The sequence below is a fragment of the Solanum verrucosum genome, unplaced genomic scaffold, assembly GCF_900185275.1.
Source record: "Solanum verrucosum unplaced genomic scaffold, falcon-dt-bn FXZP01000222.1, whole genome shotgun sequence".
NCBI lineage: Eukaryota > Viridiplantae > Streptophyta > Magnoliopsida > Solanales > Solanaceae > Solanum > Solanum verrucosum.
This window is the reverse complement of record NW_026020027.1, coordinates 1,399,905-1,422,705: the sequence shown is the minus strand read 5'-3', so window position 1 is coordinate 1,422,705 and position 22,801 is coordinate 1,399,905. Positions and strand designations below refer to the sequence as shown.

Genomic DNA, 22,801 nt, shown 5'->3' with positions numbered 1-22,801 from the left:
GAATGAATTTATTCATGAATGAAAAGAAAGAAATACATTTTCTTGAATGAAATAAAATACAGAGAAATTACATTTCAAAAATGATAAATATTTTTTTTGAATCGATCACCACCTTAGTTTTTTTGGGAAATACTTTTGAATAAGAGATAGATAATATGGCTTAACTTTTTCCACATCAATTCTAACATTGCTCTTACTATATAAATCATACTTGTTGAAAATATTGAGCCACTTGATGTTCTCTTTGTCTTCTTCATTCATCAAATGTGTATATGCTCCTGATTTATGTAATGCATAAAATGAATGATAACGTATAACAAATAAAGCAGCATAAGGAAGTGTAGTACCATTTTCCTTAGCAACTAAATACATATAATCATCATGTCCCCATGACATAACAACTTTGTTAAGTCCACAACCTTGTTCATATACACCATTCTTTGTGTTATAAATGATGTTGTTTATATCTGGATTATCTTTAAAATATTTATGATGAACGATCGATTCATCGAAAGCACAACCAAGAGGGAATGTATCACCAACAACAGCCCATTGAGGAAGTTCACCAAAACTTGGATGAAGGAGAACTTTACCTAGGTCATGCATAAGGCCAGTCAAATGTAACCAATCTTCATTTGGATAATCTTTTCTAATAGCTTCAGCGGTTTGTAACAAATGTTCAATTTGTGGTTCATCTAAATCAGGATCACTATCATCAACAACATCATTCAAAAGTTCACAACAATCCCATATACTCATTTCAATTTTGTTCAATTTACCATATTCTTTTCTCATTTTTGTAACATAATCATATGTTTGGTTAATATGTTGAACCCTATAAAATTCCTCAACACTTTTTTGTCTTTCACTTTCTGCATTATAATCCCTAAATGATTGACCAAATGCATTTATGTTTGACACTTCAAATACTCCTTCATCAAAAATATGTTCATTGCCATTGAATGATGGCACTTTTTTCTCCTCCACTTTCACTTGTAATCCAAACTCATCAGCCTGCTCATGAATAAGAAATAGCCATTTTTCTCAACAAAAAATAAAAATCAATAAAACTTAGCAAATAATGCAAATGGCATTTTCTAATTTCTTGCTGGTGCAATAGTAAGGTGGTGCTACCCTTATCGTTTAGTGCAAATCTTAGCTCTGCCACTATGTTACATTATCAGGATATTTCATGAATGACTACATAGATATATAGCGTAAAATAATTTTATTATATATTGTCAATGTATAGAAATTAAAATCTTACGTGATTGTAGCTCGTTTGGCGACGGCTAAGAAGATCTTCTTGATTAGAGCTTCTGCATGAAACTTGAATACTTCTTTTGCTTCGAATTTGGGCAGTGTTGATGGTTTTGTTCACACAAAGATATTGTGAAGGGAAGAGGGCTCGTGCCATTGCCATGATTAGATAATTTACTCTTAAGATATATTTTTTGTAGAGTATTAGTTTGAAGATATAACAATTGGAACCTCCCTATTTATAGTACTCCTTCGGTCCTAATTTATGTGAAAATTGATCATGTCTATCAATTTTATTGTTTTTTTATTAAATTAATAATTAATAGAAAAGCGACCCGACTTTAAGAAAAATATTCTATACGTCATTTTAGTTTTTGCGATGCGCTTAGTTTTTTTTTTTAAAAAAGAAAACCGACAGTCTCAATTTTTTACTTTTTTTTAGTTTATAAAAACCGACGTACATGATCAATTTTTGAAAAGCAAGTTGAAGAGTATAAATGAAAGTGATGGAAATATTAAATGAAATAGCATGTGTGGTACTCGCGGGTGGTAAAATAATCTAAAATCATACAAAATACATGCGTTTGATTCTAAATAGCTACATTTTTTATGTATATTTTTGAAAATTTCAATATGTCCTTCGATTTAACTGATCTTGTTTGTCAGTTTCACAAAAGCAACTTCAACAAAGTCAATAGTGTATATATCGATATGTTATCAATTTTCCTTTTAAAAAAATCGACCATGTCCATTAATTTTGACCCATTTTTTAGTATTGAATAATTATGAGATTTTTTCTATTTAATTAGAAATTTTATCCGACGTTAATTTATTTTTTTCTAGTAGTAGTGATACTTCTTTTTTACTAAACATAAATTGGCATCGTGATCCTCTAGTGCTGCCCCCCAAAAAAAGGTACGTTTGTGGTGGTTGTTGAACCACCTAAAATAAACAAGTTGATTAATAGACAAGTTGTGGTCCAAACTATGCTATCAATACGCACGATTAAATTGAGTCTTAATTGAAATTTTGAAAAAATGAAACTCAACGTATTTCCTACTTTTTATTTTGCGAAAATAATATATAAATTGACTTATAGCTTATCTTTTAGTTATAAGTTATAACTTATCTTTTAGTTATAAGTTATAGTTGCGAAGATAGTATTTATATTGTTACATTACATTTGATTTTATTTTTTTTAAATGAAACTAATAATGTAGAAGCAAGGGAGTGAGTATCAAATAACATGGTAGTCAACAAGCAAACTATTAACTCAAAGTAAAGTAATATAGAATACGGGCACTCTAAACATCCCAAACGAACCTCTTCAACTACAACCTGCACATAATTAGCCCCAACCTAATAGTTCCCCATTAATATAGCACAAATACCAACACCTCAACACATACGAGTCACCAATACAATCAGAAAACGATAACACACCTAGACCAAATGACACATTCTAGAGCTGATGGAATTGACAGAATTCCATTTCGAGACTCGAAACTTCAATTGTTACCAAATACCACTTTTAACCGCTTTAGACTTTCCAAAACTCACAACTTTTCTATCAAATTTCAAAATCAACATCAAAATCAACTCTCTGCTTTGAACCGAAAGTTTAGCTATTACAAACAACCTCTTTATCCTATAAAAATTAAAATTAAAATTACGGACATCATATTCTCTTTGTTCCCACTTGCAACAATTATCTATATATATTTGATATTTTGAATTCAGACATTATTATATGTGGGCTCCCTCCAAACCCTAGGTAGATGAAGCATCAATGTATAAGAGTAATTGTAGTGGTCATATGCATAAATTTAGAAGTAAATATATATTTATAAGTTCTTTTCAAATAGGGTCTACTGACAGCATAATCTATGGTACCACCAACTTGTTGTTTGCCACAAAAAAGTTTCCCAGCAATTAATTCTGAATCTTATATCGTGGATGCTTAGGGTATCTTCAACCCATAATATAAAACTTCAAATTAAAATATTTGTCAACATCATTTTAGTATAAATCAACTTTAATGCACTATAGTAAATTTTATATTAAAAATGATTTTTTTTCATATTGTTCTCCTTTTTTTTAATTTCATATTATTATTATTTATATTTTTAAAAATATTATACAATAAAAATAAAATAATTAAATATAAATTTGATGTTGATGAATAGTGTCACACTAAATTCAAATTCAAATATAGTATACAATATCAACGAACTACATAGTTCAAATAATACAATTTGGGAAAGTATTCTCTCAAGAGATTTCCTTTAACAAAGGAGATAGAGAATAAGGGTGTCAATTGGGCCGGTCCGTCCGATTTCACCCCGATAACAGCCCGCGTCCGATAAGTCTGGGACCGACGCCCGACCTGCTTACCTAGTGGACTGGGCCGGTCTGGATATTTTTTGTCCAGATCCCAATAAGAGACCCGTTGACGACGCACCGGTGCACCGGCCCGGTTAGTATTTTTTTGTATAAATTATAGAAATCACATGGTGTGGGATATAAATTACATCTTATCCCTATTAGTTTTCACTTTACAGAAATCCCTTAAAATAAGAGGAATCCGGATACATAAATGATAGCCGAATACATAATTTCTGATACATTCAAATCTGGTGTTGTTGCGCTTGAAAAGGAAAAAATAACGTAAAATTTATTTTAATTAATTCAATGCCACAAATCACGCCTAACAGGTTGTAAACAATCCATCCAATACCTAACAGATTCACAAATTTTAAATCTCAAATTCACAGCTTTTCCATTGAGGAACCATTACTGCCGAAAAAGTTATAATCCATATAAATTATTCTTCCTTCTTCTTCCTTATGTTCGAGGATGAACATGGTTGTTAGTGGTGGATAATGTAATTACCCGGAAAATCATTTTTGGAAATTCTGAACTATTCGTTTAACTTTAGTTAATTAGTTGATGGGTAACTATAGATAATTGACTTAATTGATAGTTAGTGGGCTAAAGTGATAATTTATTTAAGACCCTATACTATATATAAATTAATTAGACCTAAATTATTTGAGGGAACTGCAAAATTGATGCGGTGTTAGATCTGACATTATAACAAGAGGACACATCTATGAGAAGATAAAGTGTGGTGCTGCAGGTGAGAACTTTATTCCTCAAATAAGTGATTACGTAATTAAATTATTAGGTGTAAGAATAAAGTAATGCACTGATCCTATCTTAAAGAGAGAATATTATATTGTAGGTTATAAGTTATTGCTGTTGCTTGCGTACATTCTAAAGTTGTTCAAAATTAGAGCAAATTTTTGATAGCCGTCATTAGTTAATGATTGCCAAGGATTAGTCAACTGTTTGGATTATACCAGGTAATTATTCAATTGATAGATTTATGTATATAGGTATAAGTCTTAATAGTATTATTATAATTATGTTGGAGTATTAGTACAGAAAAGGGAGAGAAGTTGGAGTTGAGTTTATGGAATTTATTAGGCTTGCACTGACGTTCTGTTACTTGAGAATTGAGAGTTTTGGTGGTTGTTATGGTACAGATAGAGCTAATGGTGTAATCTATTGCTGATTTGAGTTGTTTTTTTTTTACTTTTTGGTTACTGTATTGTAAATCAAGTTTCAACATATTAAGATAGGTAATTAAATATAGGTGTATTATATTACTTGAATACCTTTAAAGTTATAGTAATTGGAGGAATGAAGACTTAACGTTTAGCATTGAAATTTGAAAATTATGAGAGTTGACATGTTAGCAAGATAAGAAAATTGATTATAAATTTGGGTGAATTTTTGGGTCTAAGCTAGACATATAGTAATATGGATGTTGTTAGTTTTGAAATCCTTATTGTGACTACTTATTTGAATAGATTGCATTTATTTGGAGGCTCGATGAAAGGGAAAGACTCAAGTCCCGGAGTGATTGTTCAACTATTTGAGGCAAGTGGATTTCTAAACCCTTGTTAAGTGTATGAAATTCGTGTATTTCCTTGTAATATATGTTTGGAGGTAATGAGACTTGGTGCAGGTTGACTTGTCCACATTGATTAATTCTAATGATGAAAAAGGGGTAATAAAAGCCAATGTGATTAATTGTTTGTGTGTGATGAGTTGAGAATGGTTTGAAAGACTTGTTGAATCATTGTTGATGTTGTATCATGATTGTGTTGTTGTGAATTGTGCAATGTTATGAAAATGGTCATCTCCTCATTATTTGTGTGAACATGTCATTTGCATTGTTCTGAGACATGGTTGTGACAAGTGTTGTGTGAATTGAGAAAGAATAAGAAATTAAAGAGGATGTACCATTTCGAGGGACGTATCGCGTGCCGCAATGGATACTATATTTCGAGGGACGTATCGTGCGCCGCGATGGTTACTATTATCGAGGGTCGTATCGCGAGCCGCGATGGATGCATGGACAAATATATCCCCCATGGGTCCCGAACTGAGAGACAACTGGTGTGTATCACTAGGCTAAGACATGCAACACTATACTTAACATTGCATTACATTGCACATATTTATCATTAGTGAACTTGATGTTGTGTTTTGCTGAGCTTGTGAGTGCCTTTCTTTGGAACTTTGATTGATGAATATTAAGCTTGTTGCTGAGGATATGTAATTGTTAGAGTGTTGTTGTTGAGCTGTGTGCTATGTGAATTATGAACTGTTAGGTTGGGCTGATTTTAAGCAGGTTGTAGTTGTGGAGGTTGTAATTGATGAATATTGAGCTTGTTATTGAGAATATGTGATTGTTAGAATGTTATTGGTGAGATATGCGCTTGTAAATTGTGAACTGTTAGGTTGGGCTGGTTTTATGCAGGTTGTAGTTGTGGAGGTTCGGTTGGGGTGTAAAGAGTACCCGTATTCTATCCCCTTAGCTTGTGTTTAGAGGTTTACTTATTGAGTACCGTGTGATTTGGTACTCACCCCTTGCTACTACATTTTTTTGCAGGTTACTAGCCCGGACCTTTGTAACATTTTCTCTTCTCTTTGTCTGAGGCTTCTTATGGAGGTTTGTGAGGTAGCTGCTTGTCATTTCAGCGGACCTTCTTTCTCCTTAATTATGATCTTGTTCTATTCTAGAAACAATGTCATTTGAAATAGGGGTGTACATAGCCGGGTTGGTTCGGGTTTTTCAAATATCAAACCAAACCATTTGTGTCGGATTTTTAAATTCATAAACCAAACCAAACCAATAAAACTCAGGTTTTTCGACCTCGGGTTTTTTTGGGTTTTTCGGTTTTTCGGGTTGTTTCGGGTTTTTCCGGTAAAGTATTCATACAAACATATAATTTACTTGTACTTCAAATATTTCTTTAGTCCTACCAAAATACAACTATCTAAGATGTTTCTTAAAAATATAACACAATATGATATGATTAATGACACTAAAATATCCAACAAAAATAATAATAATGAAATCGTGTAAAACAAATATTGCAAATTAACAAGTCATAATGAAAATGATCATAATTTAAAAGTACTAAATCATGCTAAAATTTTAAGTTTAATAAGTATTAGTTACATGACTAAATATTAAAGGAAATTAAAATTAGATTATGTATTTTAATTGTCTAAACCAATGTAAAACTAAAGAACAAATATTCAATATTATTGTCATTCTTAGTGTTGAATTGATTTTCTTTTTGCATTAGTATTAATTTGATTTTGATTTAAGCTTTATTATAATTACCAACATCCGTGAACTATAATTTTTATTGGCTCATTCATAATTTTAAGTTGTGGACTATATGTTTTATTTAAAAATACATGTAAAGGGAAAATGACTGAGTTTTTGAAAAAAACCGATTAAACTTATGGTTTAAGCAAATCGAATTCTCAAAAGAACAGAGTCGCCACTTAATTTTTTTTTATAGTAAAAATCAAGAAAAAAACTATAAGGTTTTCAAAAGATTTAAACAGATAAAATCAATTGAAAAATGAAAGGGTTCGAAGTTCAATATACATTCCGAGAAGGTGTTAGGCCCTCGGAATGCCCGCTAACTTGCGGTTGACCGGCAATTTGACTTAAAATGATTTGACTAATTTTGAGAAATTTAACATAGGAATATTTAAATAAATTACAATATTTAATTAATTCAAGAAAAATAATTAGATAAACGACACATTCTCTTTTTAGAGAAAAAGATTTCAATAATGACACATTTGGCTTGTGATACAAGTGATTAGAATTTTAATTAAAAAAACTAGATTAAAATTTTATTTTTTATTTTAAAAAATAATAATTTTAACCAATTTGATAAATTAAAGCATGAGACCATTTTAAATCAATTGGTAAAAAAAGAACACACACAATTTTTATTTTTTGGTTCATTTGAGAAAAGTGTTAACTTAAAACCATTTAAATAAGCAAGATGATTAAAGGAAGAGGCATTCAAAACATATCTTTTAAAGAACAAAAAAAAAATTAATTAAGATAAAATATAGCCAATATATTTGATTAGTAAGATAAATGAATACAAAACAAATAAAAGAGTGTATTAAAAAGTAAGCCAATACAAAGAAAATGACTTATCGTTTGGGGAATTTAATTAGGTTAGTTAATAATTTAAAAGTTAGAGTCAACACACAATAAACAATAAATAATCATAATTGAATAATTAAAGAGTAGGGAGAAATTGAATTTGGGCCCTTCTTGGGCCAAATTCGCTGCTGATTTTAGGCTTAGGCTCAATCCCGTTTTTGTATACACTGGTTGTATATCAGTGTATATCGTATGAACCCAGCCCATTTTGTTTGTATATAAGACTGTATACCGAATGTATACAACTTAATTCAACTTCCAGAACACCTGTTTCAATTTTTGGACTTGTATATCGCTGTTTTTTTCCGTGTATACTTGTGTATACAGCTGTATAGGTCATGTATACAGTCCGTTTTTTACTTCTCCAAGACCTGTACATCAGTCCCTGCTTGCTGGGGGGCCGACTCGATGGAGAAAAAGTAAATAAATTAAGCCTCTACGGCTCATCTCGAGGATGCAAGAGAGAAGGAGTCCACCACGGGCTCGGGGAAAGGTTCACACAACAAAAGAAAGAAAAACAAAATTAGCATTCGAAGATAAGGAAGCAAATGAGACATAACCCCTTAATAGTGACAAACTCAACAAGAAAAAAAAACCATTGAAGTTTAAGGTAAAAATAAGGCTAAACAAGGAAGTAATCAAAACTAGTATGATCAACAAAATCCTAATACTAAATTGTGGAGAGTCCAAGCTTGGAGAGAACCAAGAATACATACGTATGAAAGAAAATAATCTTAGTAAAGCAAGCAAACATAGGTGTAGCAAAGGCAGATGGCATTACAATGGACAAGTGACAACTTAAAGTGTAAAGGGGGCATGCCAGACAACAATCTGATCAGTGAGAAAGACCACATGGTATAGTCTTAAGTATTCTATAAAGCTCGCAATTGGAACTAGATTACAAATGGTAAGCGATTTCGACTAAAATTTAAGCAAAATAGAGACATAAACTTAATTCAAACATGACCTGCAGGAGAGTAAGAACGTCATGGTTCCCAAAAATGGATAAAAACCAACTCCTACAGCCCATCAAACAATAGCTAAGACAATATACAACTTCATACTCAAAGATTTTTATTTATTTTTATTTTTTAGCTCTGCCCTCATTTCAAAAGGAAAACAAAGAACATTAACAGTAACAAAGTGAATAAACCCGGATGTTTAAGACAACGAAAACAAAGGGATACTAGTTCAAACATCAAGACAAATAAACGAGAAGCAAGCGATGAAACAAATTCGAAACAAAGAAACACCGACTACAAAAACAGCAAAAAGAAAAGTTTGAATCAGCACTAAGAGTAGGCACTAAAGTCGCTTAATAAAAACACCCACAGCTCGGTAGCAAATAACAGAGAACAAACACAGCTAGTAGCGTCATGTCTTAATGGAAAGGAGGGATATTATAAAGGGGGAAATGTTACCTTTTCCTGGGCAGCAACTAGGACATTAACGAACTGACCACGAAAAAGCTTCCACCACCACACGAGGCTCCGGCGAGATTGGAATGGATAGAACACAACAAACGGGAAGTTTCAAGAACTTTTCACTCAAGTGGATTTCTTCCTCCAAACTCTAGCTAATTTTAATACTTACTCTAACTATTATTTTTATTTTTTAACACCAAATTTTTCAACTCCCAAAAAAAAAATCTCCCTCTTACAAATGAATGATCCCAGAATATATAGCCGAAACTCGGGTTCAAAATAATGGGGGAAAAGGGATGAAAATTCAAGTGAGAATGAGGGTAGACTCGGAATTCTCCTCCTCAATCCTCAATTCAAAAAATTTCAAGAACCAAAGAGCTGCTCGTTTGTACCAAAAATCAACCAAAATCCCCCAAAATTCGGATGAAAAGATCGAGGTGGGCGGCTGTTGCAGAGAAAGCTGTGGGAGTTGTTGGATATTGACGTGTGAGGTAGAAGAAAAATGCACACTGCTGCTGTTTGGTTCACGTGAGCTGCTGGATTCGCGTGGAAGAAAGAGATGCAGCGCGTACAGGGCTTGCTGGACTCGGGTCACACTTTGAGGGCTGCGATAGTGGACTGTTTCTCACATTTTTTTGGGTTCTGCTCGTTGTATTGAGGAAGAAGAACGAGAGTACAGGGGTGCTGGGTCGGTTTGGTATGCTGTTGCTGTATGTATTGTAATGTTGTTAGAATTGGGCTGATTTGGAAAGGAAATGGGAGTGGGCTGGGAATTAGTGGGAAAAAGGGAAATTGGAAAGCTGAAAGTAATGGGCCTGTTTTAAATAGGCCCAAGTTGGGTCTGAAAAATGGGTTTAAAGTGAGGCTAAAAGGGTTGGATCTTGGAGTTTAAGAAATAGCCAAATTGAGTTAGAGTAACAAATTCGGCTAAAATCTAAGTAAGACGAATTAATATAAATCAATCAATGAGCTTCTTAATGTTAACAAAAATAAAATAATTAACTTAATTATAAACTAATCGACTCAAAAATATAAACTATCAATTAAACTAATTAACCAAATATTTAAATAAAACTAAAAACATTTTTTTTTTGTGACAATTTTCGAACATCCGTAAAATGTACTAATTATATATAAATATATATATTATCTTAAATAAATAAATAATAATAATACAAATACAAAATGACAAAATTACTTGAAAAATGCTCGGATTTTTTCTTAAAGTCAAATATTTTAAATCATTTGAAATTTAAGAAGCTCGATGATTAATATAGTCCAAAATTGGGTGTCAACACTATAATTTTTATTGGCTCATTCATAATTCTAAGTTTCAAACTTAAAATAATATATTAAAAGATAAAAACTATGAAAATGTATAAGAAATATTTAAAAATTATATCAAAGTAAATATTTTTATGTATAAAATAAAATTTTAATATTCTATATATAATGTCGGGTTGGTTTGGTCTCGGGTTGTTTTTTTTTAGTTAAAACCAAACCAACCCAAATATAGTTGGGTTTTTTTTTTCAAAACCAAACCAAGTCAAACCAAGCCACTAGTCTGGTTTTTTTTCCGGGTTGACTCGGTTTGCGGTTTGGTTCGATTTTCGGTTCGGTTTTGTACACCCCTAATTTGAAACATGTATTTTTTTTCAACTTTGTTATAACACATTAGAGGCTTGTACACGTGACAACCAGATTTTTGGGATATTTTTGAGTTGATTACGAAATTTCTGTATTTTATCGTAATGTTTGAGTTTTAAGTTGACTTGTCTTGGTGGAATAAGACGATTGTCATTACGTCCATTTTTGGGTCGTGACAGATGGTAGTCTATTCAGAATGATGCATTAGATCATCACCTCATTCAGGGTAAAATATTAAAATTATATTAACTTCAAATTAAATATGAAAGTATGCCTTTTTTTTCTTCACATAGACCCAAAATGAATTTATATGCATATTGTTTATTCTTGATCTCTATAACCAAAGAAAGCTCTCTACTTTACTTTTTTTTTTAAGTCAAAAGTCATTCACTCAAGCTATAGTAACATGTGGCGATGGACTCGTTTCTTTTATTACATTTGAAAATGTAAAAATATAATAGACAACAGCTAGCAGATTTGTGTGATAATACTCAACAATAATATATAGAAAAAAAATGACCTTTAGCTCTTTGAATCTATTTTCTTTATGCTATTGAAAAGATGAAAAGGGGAATCGACTCGTTCCTTCCTTGCAGAGGATGAATTAAGGCCTGAAGTTAGTTCATCGAGCAAGAGGAGAGAAGGATCAACAAGAATTTCATACTCTATATGCTAGTTTTTTTTTCTCTCTCAGATATGCCTTTAATAAGTCCTTTACCTATTCTGGTGTGACGGCATCTATGATTGTAAAATTAAGAAATGAACAGTTGCAACAATCATGTTCAATTTCTTTTGATAATTTTAGACTGTGGTGCTTTGTAATCAAGGGCGAGAAGGAAGTTCATGGAAAGGTAGCTCACATTGATAAATCACCATACAACATAGACTTAATATATTGTTGAAGGATAGGAAGGGATTGCTTATCATCATAACTATACATAAGAGGAACCATTCTTGCAGAATTAAGTGAAGCTTTTGAAAATGATCTTGAAGATGGACTCATTAGATGTAAATGTTCCTTGTTGAGTTTCTTCCATTCATCTTCTATTAGCTTAATCACATGTTCTCTTGCCAATTCGATGGAAGCATCTTTGTTTTCCTTCATGTAACATTCTATGTATGAACCATCTTTTCCTTCTTGATTCTCATCCTAAAGATAGAACATAAAATGTTTTTTTTTGAAAAAATAAATAAATGTGTCACATAAAAAAGGACAGATAAAGTATAAAAACAAACATAAATTTATTTATATTACCTTTGCACTTCCAAGATCATCCCAAAGACGAAGAATCATGGCCCCAGAAGACGACATGGATGATATATCCTCTAAATGAATATTAGAGTTTACACCAAGTCCTAAGATATAGAACATGTGAACTAAGATTGTACCAACTCCAGAACTAACAAGTCCATTCTTTAGGTACTCATTTGTTGATGGCACCACTCCAGAAGCAAACCATTTTGCTTCTTTTAGAAATGCATTGCACAAATTTCCCCACTAAAATTCAAAAAATAATAGTAACAATTATGAGTAGAATAATATATAATAAAGTATATATTGAGAAAATAATTCATTTGTCTTATTTTATATGACATATTTTAGTTCAAAAAAGAGTGGAACATCTTTAATATGTATATATCGTACCGTATTCCGTAGATTTTGAGTGGGGTTTTGTCCATATATTTTGTAGATATTATAGCCAATGGAATTAATTGTATTATAAAGAGCCTTGTAAGTTGATCTCATGTATTCTGGTAGGTCCACCATGGCGCTTAATTCCCACCTAAAATAATAATAGGCTTTAAGGTTATAGACCAACAAAAAAAAAGATAACGACGTTTTACACTATCAAATTATTTTAATCTCAAATAAAATACCTATTGACGGCTTGAGTGAAAAGGGTTAAGTCTTCAATAGTCCCATAAACATCAAAGATATCATCAATGACATAAACAAAAGAAATACATTTTGCTAGCTCAATTCTTTGTTGTGACATTCTTGGATCTTGAAGAACTGCCATTGGCCAAGTATACCATTTTAATGGTTGATCTCTCAAAAGCTTCAATTCTTCAGCTAAACCAAGACTTTTCCACCACCTATGTATGTGTACATATATATCATAAGAAGATTAAATTGTTTATATAAATATAGTGATAGTATAAAGATTTTGTCTATTATATATTAACGGAAAAAAGAAAGATTTGAATCAAGACCTCCAATATTCTAAATAGTGAGAAAGACATTTTGATATTCAATCGAGACCTTGTAGGAACTTGTGATCAGAAGGGGCGGAGCTAGAAGTTTGGGTTTGGATTCGATTAAATCCAATAAAATTTGCTCAAATAGTGTGTTAGTATTAAGAATTTTATTACATATGGATAAATATTAAGTTTAGAACCTAATTTATTAACACTTGAAATCGTCATTTTAAATTCAAAACCCATAAGGTTAAAATTCTGATTTTGTCTCTGGTGATTAGTGCTTTTAAACTTGTTTGTAGCATGTAATTTGTCTTATTTCAAGTTATTAATTCGACTTTTTAATAACCTATAGCTTTTTAAGTTTAATTTTATATGTAAAGATAGTTAAAGGATTTTTGCAACATTTCAAGTCCCCTAAAATGAGATCAATAACCTAGAAAGTAAAATAAGTTACCTATTACAATAAGTTAAAATATAATGATGGTATCAAACTCCTTTATACTCTATATCAGTATAAATAAGTTAAATGCTTAATTATATATAGGTAATTTGACGGTGTAAAACTCTTATACGGTTAGTGTATAAAAGTTAAATTCAACTAATTAATATACCTGGAAACTTGAGCCAATTCCTGTTGATGCATCTCTTTTGTTATGGAGTAGTCCATATTTGCCAATTCTTGTAAGGTGCTTCTTCCCCATCCATTAATTCCTTTAAAGTTATTGATGAAGCTTTTAGCCTTGCAACTTGCTAAACTCTTATGGTATGGATACTTCAATGTTTCTTTAATAATTCTAGCTTCATCACATGAGTCACTATTTGCAAGACATGCATTTAGGTGATCACCACTAAAATTTGCAACTTCATCAAGTATGTGTTCACCTTCTACACCAAGTTGTGATGCTTCATATAAACCAATTAATCCATTTACATCTTGGCTAAGATTTAATCCAAATGTCCCATCATCATTGTTCTTGAATTTTTTAAATACATCTGCCCAATGCAATATAAGGTTGTTAGATTACAATATTTCAAATCGAGGATTAACTTTTATATACAATGTGAATGTAGTACTACAATAATTTAGATATATTGGACTTCAATGGAGATCCAATTACCTGCTGACACGTGGTAACCTTCTTGTCTCAAAAGTCTGAAACAAAGTGAAATATCATGATGGTTTTGATATTTGTAAAAACAAGCACCTTGTTCATATTCCTTTTGTAAAATTGATTGAATCTCTTCTTGAAAATGGTGTTCAATTCCCATACGTTGAAGTGCATCCACTAAAACAAGATTGTTAGTACTATTTATTTGTGTCCTTAGTGCATACTTTACATCCTTCACAAGTAGTCCAAATTTGGTACTATTGAATCCATCCTGCATTAGTAATTAAGTATTTTCTTAGTATAAAAAAAAAAAAAAACAAGAATGGGAAAATACTATTTATGGTGCATCTTTCCCCTTTGTATTAGTAGTAAGGTTATCAAAATGATTTCTGATTGGGCGGTTACTTTCTGATATTGTGTCAATTCAAGTTCCGAACTTGTGCAGATTTGATTTTCTCTGAGATCTCGAGAATTCTTTAGTAAAGGCATGGCTTAAGCCCACTCGGGACGGGAGATTTTTCAACTACTATATTATAATTACAGCTCGTACAACCTTGAGGAATCGAGACTAGTCTAATAAGTTACTAGCTTTATAGTTTGTTTTCTACTGAATTACATAATTGATTTAACTTACATAGTGCAACAGTATGGTATTGACACTCCTTTATTGGAAATTACATCGTATAAATAGATTTACATATATATATCGCGTTATTAATTTTTATTGAGAATTTGTATCATTTAATGATGCTATGTGAATTGCTAGAAAAATATGAAGTATATTACTAGCTCAATAACAAAAGTTTTATAAGGGGATTAGAAAAGACTACCATGATACAAAAGTATATTACAAGCTCAATAACATAAACAAAAGAGATGCATTTTGCTAGCTCAATGTTATGTCTCAACTTACTTCATGGATGTTTAACTTATACATGGATAATATATTTTATGTATGATAGGATAGAATTATTTAATATTATCAATTTATAAAAGTTAAAATCTTACGTTACAGTAGCTTGTTTGAAGATGAGAGGTTTCTTTAAAAGGATCTTCTTGAACATTCCATTTGTTAGAGCTTCTGCATGAAACTTGAATACTTCTTTTGCTTCCAATTTGGCCAAGATATAATTGTGAAGGGTAGAAAGCTATAGTAATATTTGCCATGAAAGATAATTTCATATTATATTTTGTAGGTCGAGTATTTGTTTGATGAAATAACAATTGATCGAAACCCTTCTATTTATAATAATAGCTACATATAACATATCAAGTGTACGTTAAGGTGTTGGAAGATTCTTGGAAAATTTTATATGTGATTGGGAGTATTTTGTATTTTTAAGAACTTTTGGGGCTCACTTAAAATTCAACAAATAAACTAGAAACATTTTCTTCCTCGTTCATTGACCATTCCACCAAAATCGTCATTGAGAAATAGTTGTATGTTTGAAAGTTGAAACCATAATTTATTTTTATTATATCATTTTATTATGGTAATGGTCAGAGGCGAAGCCAAAATTAGGAGTTTGGGTTTTAAATCAATTTTGTTTGCGAGCTCACAAGTTAAAATACATATATTTATTTAATTTTCTAATACAAATATAGAATCTACGAAAAAGCTAGTGAGTTCATCCAAATCCATGAACCCCACCTAGCTCCGCCTCTGATCATGGTGTGGCCGGTTGAATAGCTTTTTTATTTTCTCTAATAAATTCTTTAGTGCTGTTCCAAAAAAGGACGAAAAATAGTGGTTAAAAAATCAGACTATTTTAGGTAGACCTACATTGACATCTACTAATTGATTTAAGGAAAAATTACTTAAATACACAACACTTCTTTACCTATTTTCAATATTTTCCTACTCTTTTACTAAAATACAAAAATCCCTTATTTTCCCCCAATTCAACTTAACCGGATACTTTATTAGTTTAAGTATCCGCCCGTTATTAATTAAAGTATCCGCACTGCTATATTATGCATCCGCCCGTTAATTAAGTATCCGTGCTGCTAACAACTTAATAATTTAAGTATCCGCCCGTTATTAATTAAAGTATCCGCGTTGCTATATTATGCATCCGCCCGTTAATTAAGTATCTGTGCTGCTAACAACTTAATAATTTAAGTATTCGCCCGTAATTAATTAAAGTATTCGCGCTGCTATATTAAGTATCCACACTTCTATATTATGTATCCGAAAAATACTAAAAAAAGGGATTTTTGGTAATTAATGAAAGAGTAGGGTAATGAAGTAATTTCTTTCTTATACTATGTCATTTGCCTAATTTTTACTTGATTTAAAGGTTAAAAAAATTTCAAATATACATCCAACGATGATTAAATTTCATCTATACAAATTTACAATAACATAAAATTATGGGATAATTGTACATAATAGCAAACTATTAATTGAAATTAAATGTTATAAATATACTTTGATTTAATTGTACCCTATAGCAAACAATTGCTATTTTCGCCACTCTCCCTGGTAGAATCTCGCTCGCCACTCTCGTTTGGTGGCAGTCTCGCTCGCCTCTCTCGCTTTTATATAAACACAAATGTATAAAATGTGTTTGTGTTTGTATAAAGCGAGAGGAAATTGTATATATACATATATTTTTGTTCCCCTCTCTCCCCTCTCTCCCCTCTCTCCCCTCTCCCAGATCTCGCTCACCACTCTCCCAAATCTCGCTCGCCACCCTCGCCTCTCTCGCTTATACAAACAGAAACAAAATGTATAAATTGCGCTTCTGTTTGTATAAAGCGAGAGAAAATTATATATACAAATGCAAATACATATATCTTCGTCCTATACACTTATAATATACAATACAAATATTTTTCTGCCCAGTTTTCTTTTACCTTTCTCTCTTTCTCGTTTTATACATACACAAATTATACAATTGATCTTGTGTATACAACTGCTTTCTTTTGTATATGTATAACGAATTATACAACTGCTTTCTTTGTATATGTATAGCGAATTATACAACTATTTTTTTTGTATATGTATAGCGAATTATACATATATATGTTTGCTATGGAGCGCAATTATGCAAACTTTGCTACAGCATACAAATATGAATTATGTGTTTGCGATATGGGAAAGTTGCTTTAAAATTATCTATGATTAATTATTTACTAATCTCCACAAGTTGATTATTATAATTATTTTTTCTAAAAAAGTTGATCTGTTGAGGTCGGTATTTATATTTATTTATTTTTGATAAATATCTCGGCTTGGTCAACAATAATTTTTTTCATCAGTAATAAATATGTCCACTTGGACGTAGTTATTTCGTAAGAAATTACTAAAAAATGTGCTTGAGTGATAAGTATATTTTGACTATGTAGTTTAGATTTATGATTCAATTCCTATAAGTACTTTTTTAATATAATAACGTTTTACTTTCAGAGTGAATATTGTTAATAATTAATCGAATCTAAAAATAATATTGATTACTAAATGAAGAAATAAGTAAAATAAAAGAATGTCAACATAGAGGACAAGCGTGAAACACATTTACAACCATTTTTTGCACATAAGTATCACGTGTGGTCAATAGTGACGACGATAGTGAAGTGGTTAAAGTAAGCAAACGATAAATAAATAATATATTTTTTTATCGAAAAGATTCGAACATGTCAAATCTACCTAGCTTCGCCCTGGTATGCAATGGGCAATCTCAGTAACATGCTTCTATCAAAGCAGTAAAACTCGACCATCGTCTCAGTAAAGTAGCTCATAGATATAGAATACGAACGATTAACAGTTCTTGCTAAAAATAAAGGTAGGGTTGTTCGCAATCGAATTGAATAATACAAATTGAAAAAAAGTTATTGATTTATTGATAATGAATTATTGGTTTAGTAGTTTAGACAACGATTTTGATTTTTTTAATTATCGGTTCTTAACAGTTTAAGAATTTTTCTTAGTAGGTTAACCATAATCTGATAGTAAATTAATAAATTATATTTATCATTCGATATATAAAGTCTTTGATTTAGGATTTAGTTTCACACTTTTATTTTTGGTTGTCTCAACTCTCAGTTATTTTACAGTGTAGTAGTGTTTGCTTTTGAACAAGATGCAATCTATCAACTCATGTACCTAGTTCATTTGGTTTGTCACCTTGATTCCAAGTGATCTTCAATGATTATTTGGTTTAATCGATTATGTTGGTTATAAAAGTTAGACCAACATTATAATGATCAATAAACGATAAATCAATATCTTAATGATTATATAATAATTTGACATGTCTATAAATTAATAATCAACAAATTAAATCGATAAAATTCAAAATCAAATCGCATCGACCACACAATTACTTACCTCACATTTGTGGTGGGCCCAACTCCCAGGTAGGGGTGGTGGCCCAAACTCTGCAATATTATCTCTAGCTATTAATATCCACAAATTAAATTGACTCTTAATTTATTTGGACATCAAAAATCAACATCAAAATCGACGAGATTCCTTGATTTTCGTAAAATAAAATAAAATTGGAGGACTTTTTTTCTTAATTTTAGTATAATTTTAAATTTGCAAGATTCCTTGATTTTCGTAAAACAACATTTTCATTCTTTTAGTACTTATAATTCTACAAAACTAATACATAAATAACGCTGTTCTTTCCTATTTTACCCTTTTTTAACAACCAACTATTATGATTTATGGTCACATCACACACGTATAGACTTCAAAGGTAATGTTTATACAAGTTCCATTCTAGTTGAGTCTACTGCCAGAATAAATAAAATAATTTTTTTTAATTTAAAATTTTTAATTATTTTTTCTTTTAACAACATTAATCTCTCCTCACATTAGCAAAATAAGTAAAAATGTTAGAAATACTTAAATCTATCTTAGTTTTTAAAAATAATAAGTATTTGGGGTCAATTATTTTTAATAATCATGATAAATAAAATGAAACCAATACTTTTAGGTAGGCACATCGTCTCACCGACACTAACAAGTACTTTCTTTCATTTACTTTTACTTATCCGTTATTTTTAAAATAGATTTTCATTTTTATGACTTTTAACATATTAAAAAATTAAATACAATTTTTATATATTTCACACTTAGCAATAATTATTTATTTTCTAAATTATTATTTCTTAAGAGATGTACGACATTTAAAATGGACAAATAAAAATGAACGGAGAAATTAACAACCAACAATTTGTAGTGTAGGCATTTAGAAACGTCACTTTATTCTTCTCCCATCACACTGTTCAAAATGTCATGTTGGTCTAACTTTAGTTATCTAAAAATCCAACATAATTCACTGAACTCCTTTCTTGGTTAATCATCTATTTCAAAGTTTTTAAAATTATTTTGTTTAAGTTTCTTATAAATATATCCCAACTACCCCTTTTGATTTGTCTCTTGCTGGACAAAGAAAAATATTGTGAGCCCTTAACTAATTCCCTATACGAATGAGAGTAATTTTATATTGAAGAAAGGTGTTTTTTTGTTAGATTGAGTTTTAAACTCTTCAATTAATTTAGAGTTGTTTGAATTATACGATTTTGTTGAGCTCATGTTGTATTCTAGAGGGGATAAGTCAAGACTCAAGATATATACTGTTGGGTCGGTGTATGTTATGTTACAGTAGAGTTTAATTTCCTTAAAGAGAATAAGATATCCGCACCTCAATCTAAATGTTTTATTTATTTATTTTTTATCATTTTGTTTTTCAACTATAATTTGCTTTTATTTGTGATACATATACCAATATATTTTATTAATAGACGTGCAAACAAAAACATGACAAGTAAAATGATGCAAGAAAATATAAAACAAGCAATAAGTATTGATATAATTATGAATTATTTCATAAAAAATAATATATTATAAAGTTTAAATATTTTTAAACATACTAGGTATCAATTTTTCCCCTAAAAAAATCTTAAAAGAAAACAGTGAAAGTTGGCTAATTCCAACTATATATAGCTCAATAGCAAACTTGAAACTTCTATTATAGTTTTCTACTAGTCATGAAAATATGTAAAGCTATTTGATTGATAATATATAAATATATATAGTGATTCAAATAATACATCTCATATAAAAGGAAGTTCCAACAATATGTTACCTTGTATCAATATGTTTAGCTTACATCTCAAAATTAGTGTTTAAAAAGTTAGTATTAATTAATTTAAATATTTCACGCTCAAAACTCCTCCGACATGTATTGCATTGTGGTCCATTTAAATACACACAAATAGATTCTTTGTGGTCAAGATAGCTTTCTCTTCATGTTTTTGTACAAAATGTGTGGTTTCACTTCTTTGTGGATGGAATAATATATTCAATATGGGATCAGACAAAGACACAAGTTTAAGTTTCAACATCAGTAATATCAAGGTTTTCCTACTGTGATTTATTGAAAAATTTATGCTATAGAATATAAGTTTTCCATTCATTTTTACCGAATCAGTTCATTAAAAAAATGCAGGGTGAAAAATAAAATTCTGACTGAACTTGTGGGAAATTTCCTATTTTGTTTTTCATATGAAAACATTACTATTTTTCTTTTTTCACCAATTCTCAATCAAAATATCTGAGGGATAGCCACTGAACATTTTCCAATGAGAAATTATGTGGAAAAATAGTGATTTTTAAAAAGTGTCACATGCTTAGGTCATGAAAAAAATTCAGACTTGTATGTGAAAAAGAGTGTTAATTAAATTTCTCCTTAACCTTTTTCTATGAAATGATCATACTTCTCGTAAAATAGTTATTAGTACTTTCAAAGACCTCCTTTCAGATTTGACTTTGTAACACTATCCTCCTTTTGTGGTTTATAATGTTATATATACTTATCTCCTTTATTATATTTTTTCATAATAATTTTCTTACTTATATCTGATTAATACTAAACAATTATAATTGGACTAATTTACCTAACACTACTCTATTTTTAGGGGAAATATGCAGTTCTATGAAAGTTCCAAAATAAATCACTCATTGAATAATGATTTCATAGGAGGATTTAAAATTTCGAAGTTCTAAGTCTCAAGATAATATGGGCCAAAAAGGCCAAGAATGGGTTGAATTTAGAAGGATTTTTCCAAGGGAGGGGAAGGTTGTCAACCATCAATAAAATTCCGTCCTATATTAGTTGATTATTATACTAAATATAGTTATTTATATTAGTTGATCACCTTACTAAATCAAGAAATCATCAAAAAAAATTTTAAAATGTAATATCCTTGCAATTACTTCTTTTTGAAAGTGTTCACATTTGTTTGTAAAATTTTCAAGAAGTTTTTTTAGGGGTTAATTAGTAAAGTCATCTTTTTATTTATGATTTCTTAAGCATCGTGCAAAATGAAAAGTGATCAACTAATATGGGACGGAGGAAATAATAATAATGTACTCCGTCTCAATTAATGTGTGTCAATCGAAGTTTTGAGATTTAAATCGTTAAATTTTGATCGTAAATTTGGATATACAAATTTTAAGATTTACAAAATAAAATTGTATATTTAAAAGCTATGTAAAGAGTGAAGTACGGTAAATCATAATAATTAATAACTTAAATATTTAAAAGACATAAAAAAAATAATCAACAAAATTTAGTTAACTTTTGAAATTCCAACTATGTGATATAAATTGGAACAAAAGGAATAGTTTAGATGAATTATAAATAGATTGATATATCTTTAAATGGAGACGCAATAAAAGGATCTTAAAAATATTCAATGTTTATTTCTTTTGAAATTAGTATAAGTATTTGGACAAGCCATGATGCTATCGATGACCGCAAATTGTTGTTAAACCTAGTCAAGGTAATTATCTTAGTCTTTATAATTTTTGTTAATATTGATTTATGTTTATCGTTAATCAATATTTATTCTGAATCATTGATTTAGGGGTAAATGACATTTATTTATTGTCAAATTTCTTATAAAATTTTATTGAAGAAAAAAATTGAATAGTTAGGACCTGGAAAAAAATAGGCAAAACAAGGCTCTTGATACCAAGTTGAATGACTATAGAAATCCAAAGCAATTAAGATGTAACGAAAAAATCATAATATATATTTCAATAATAAAATAGTAGGATTTACAATTCAATAATTTTCTTTTACTTCCTGATACTGATATATTTTGTTTGATAAAAAGAGGTTGATATGTATCAATGTCATGTTTTATTCTTGAAATAAATATGCCAAGAAATTATTACTATGTTGTTTCTCTTTTGAAGAAGTTTAGAGATGAAGTTGTTCCCTAAGTTAAATTTTAATGATCACGCAAAATACAGACAAATTTACTAGTTATAATGTGACAACTGATAAGTTATGTTGTTTGGACTCCTTAAAAAATGTCGTGAGGGTACGTGTTGAATATTCAAAAGTAATATAATAACTAATTATGATTCATAATTCTGATTGAAAGCTGTGATTCATTACAATCAAATCTCAGAAAGCCTTGAGCTATGTATTATAGACATGTTTGCTAAGTCTATAACTAAATAACACAAAAGGTGTGTTTGATATCATATTTTCTCATGTTTGATTGTTCAAAACATATTCCTTTCATACCGAACACACCTAAAATCACTAACATTTCAGCAAAATAGTGAGTAGATA

The 22,801-nt window shown here is 30.1% G+C and overlaps 2 protein-coding genes across 2 annotated transcripts; both read right to left on the bottom strand.

The window, feature by feature from the left end:
- LOC125821289 (inositol oxygenase 1-like) lies at nt 1-1,423 on the bottom strand. Its single transcript, XM_049500706.1, has 2 exons — nt 1,268-1,423; nt 1-1,014 (listed from the first exon to the last, which is right to left on the bottom strand). Exons 1-2 carry the CDS (start codon nt 1,421-1,423, stop codon nt 106-108), a joined length of 1,065 nt encoding a protein of 354 aa, XP_049356663.1. The 3' UTR covers nt 1-105.
- Nucleotides 1,424-11,741: 10,318 nt separating this feature from the next.
- LOC125821269 ((3S,6E)-nerolidol synthase 1-like) lies at nt 11,742-15,365 on the bottom strand. The gene is made up of 7 exons (XM_049500687.1): nt 15,207-15,365; nt 14,208-14,469; nt 13,701-14,082; nt 12,766-12,984; nt 12,533-12,671; nt 12,143-12,385; nt 11,742-12,037 (listed from the first exon to the last, which is right to left on the bottom strand). Exons 1-7 carry the CDS (start codon nt 15,363-15,365, stop codon nt 11,744-11,746), a joined length of 1,698 nt encoding a protein of 565 aa, XP_049356644.1. The 3' UTR covers nt 11,742-11,743.
- Between the last annotated feature and the right edge of the window lie 7,436 nt (nt 15,366-22,801).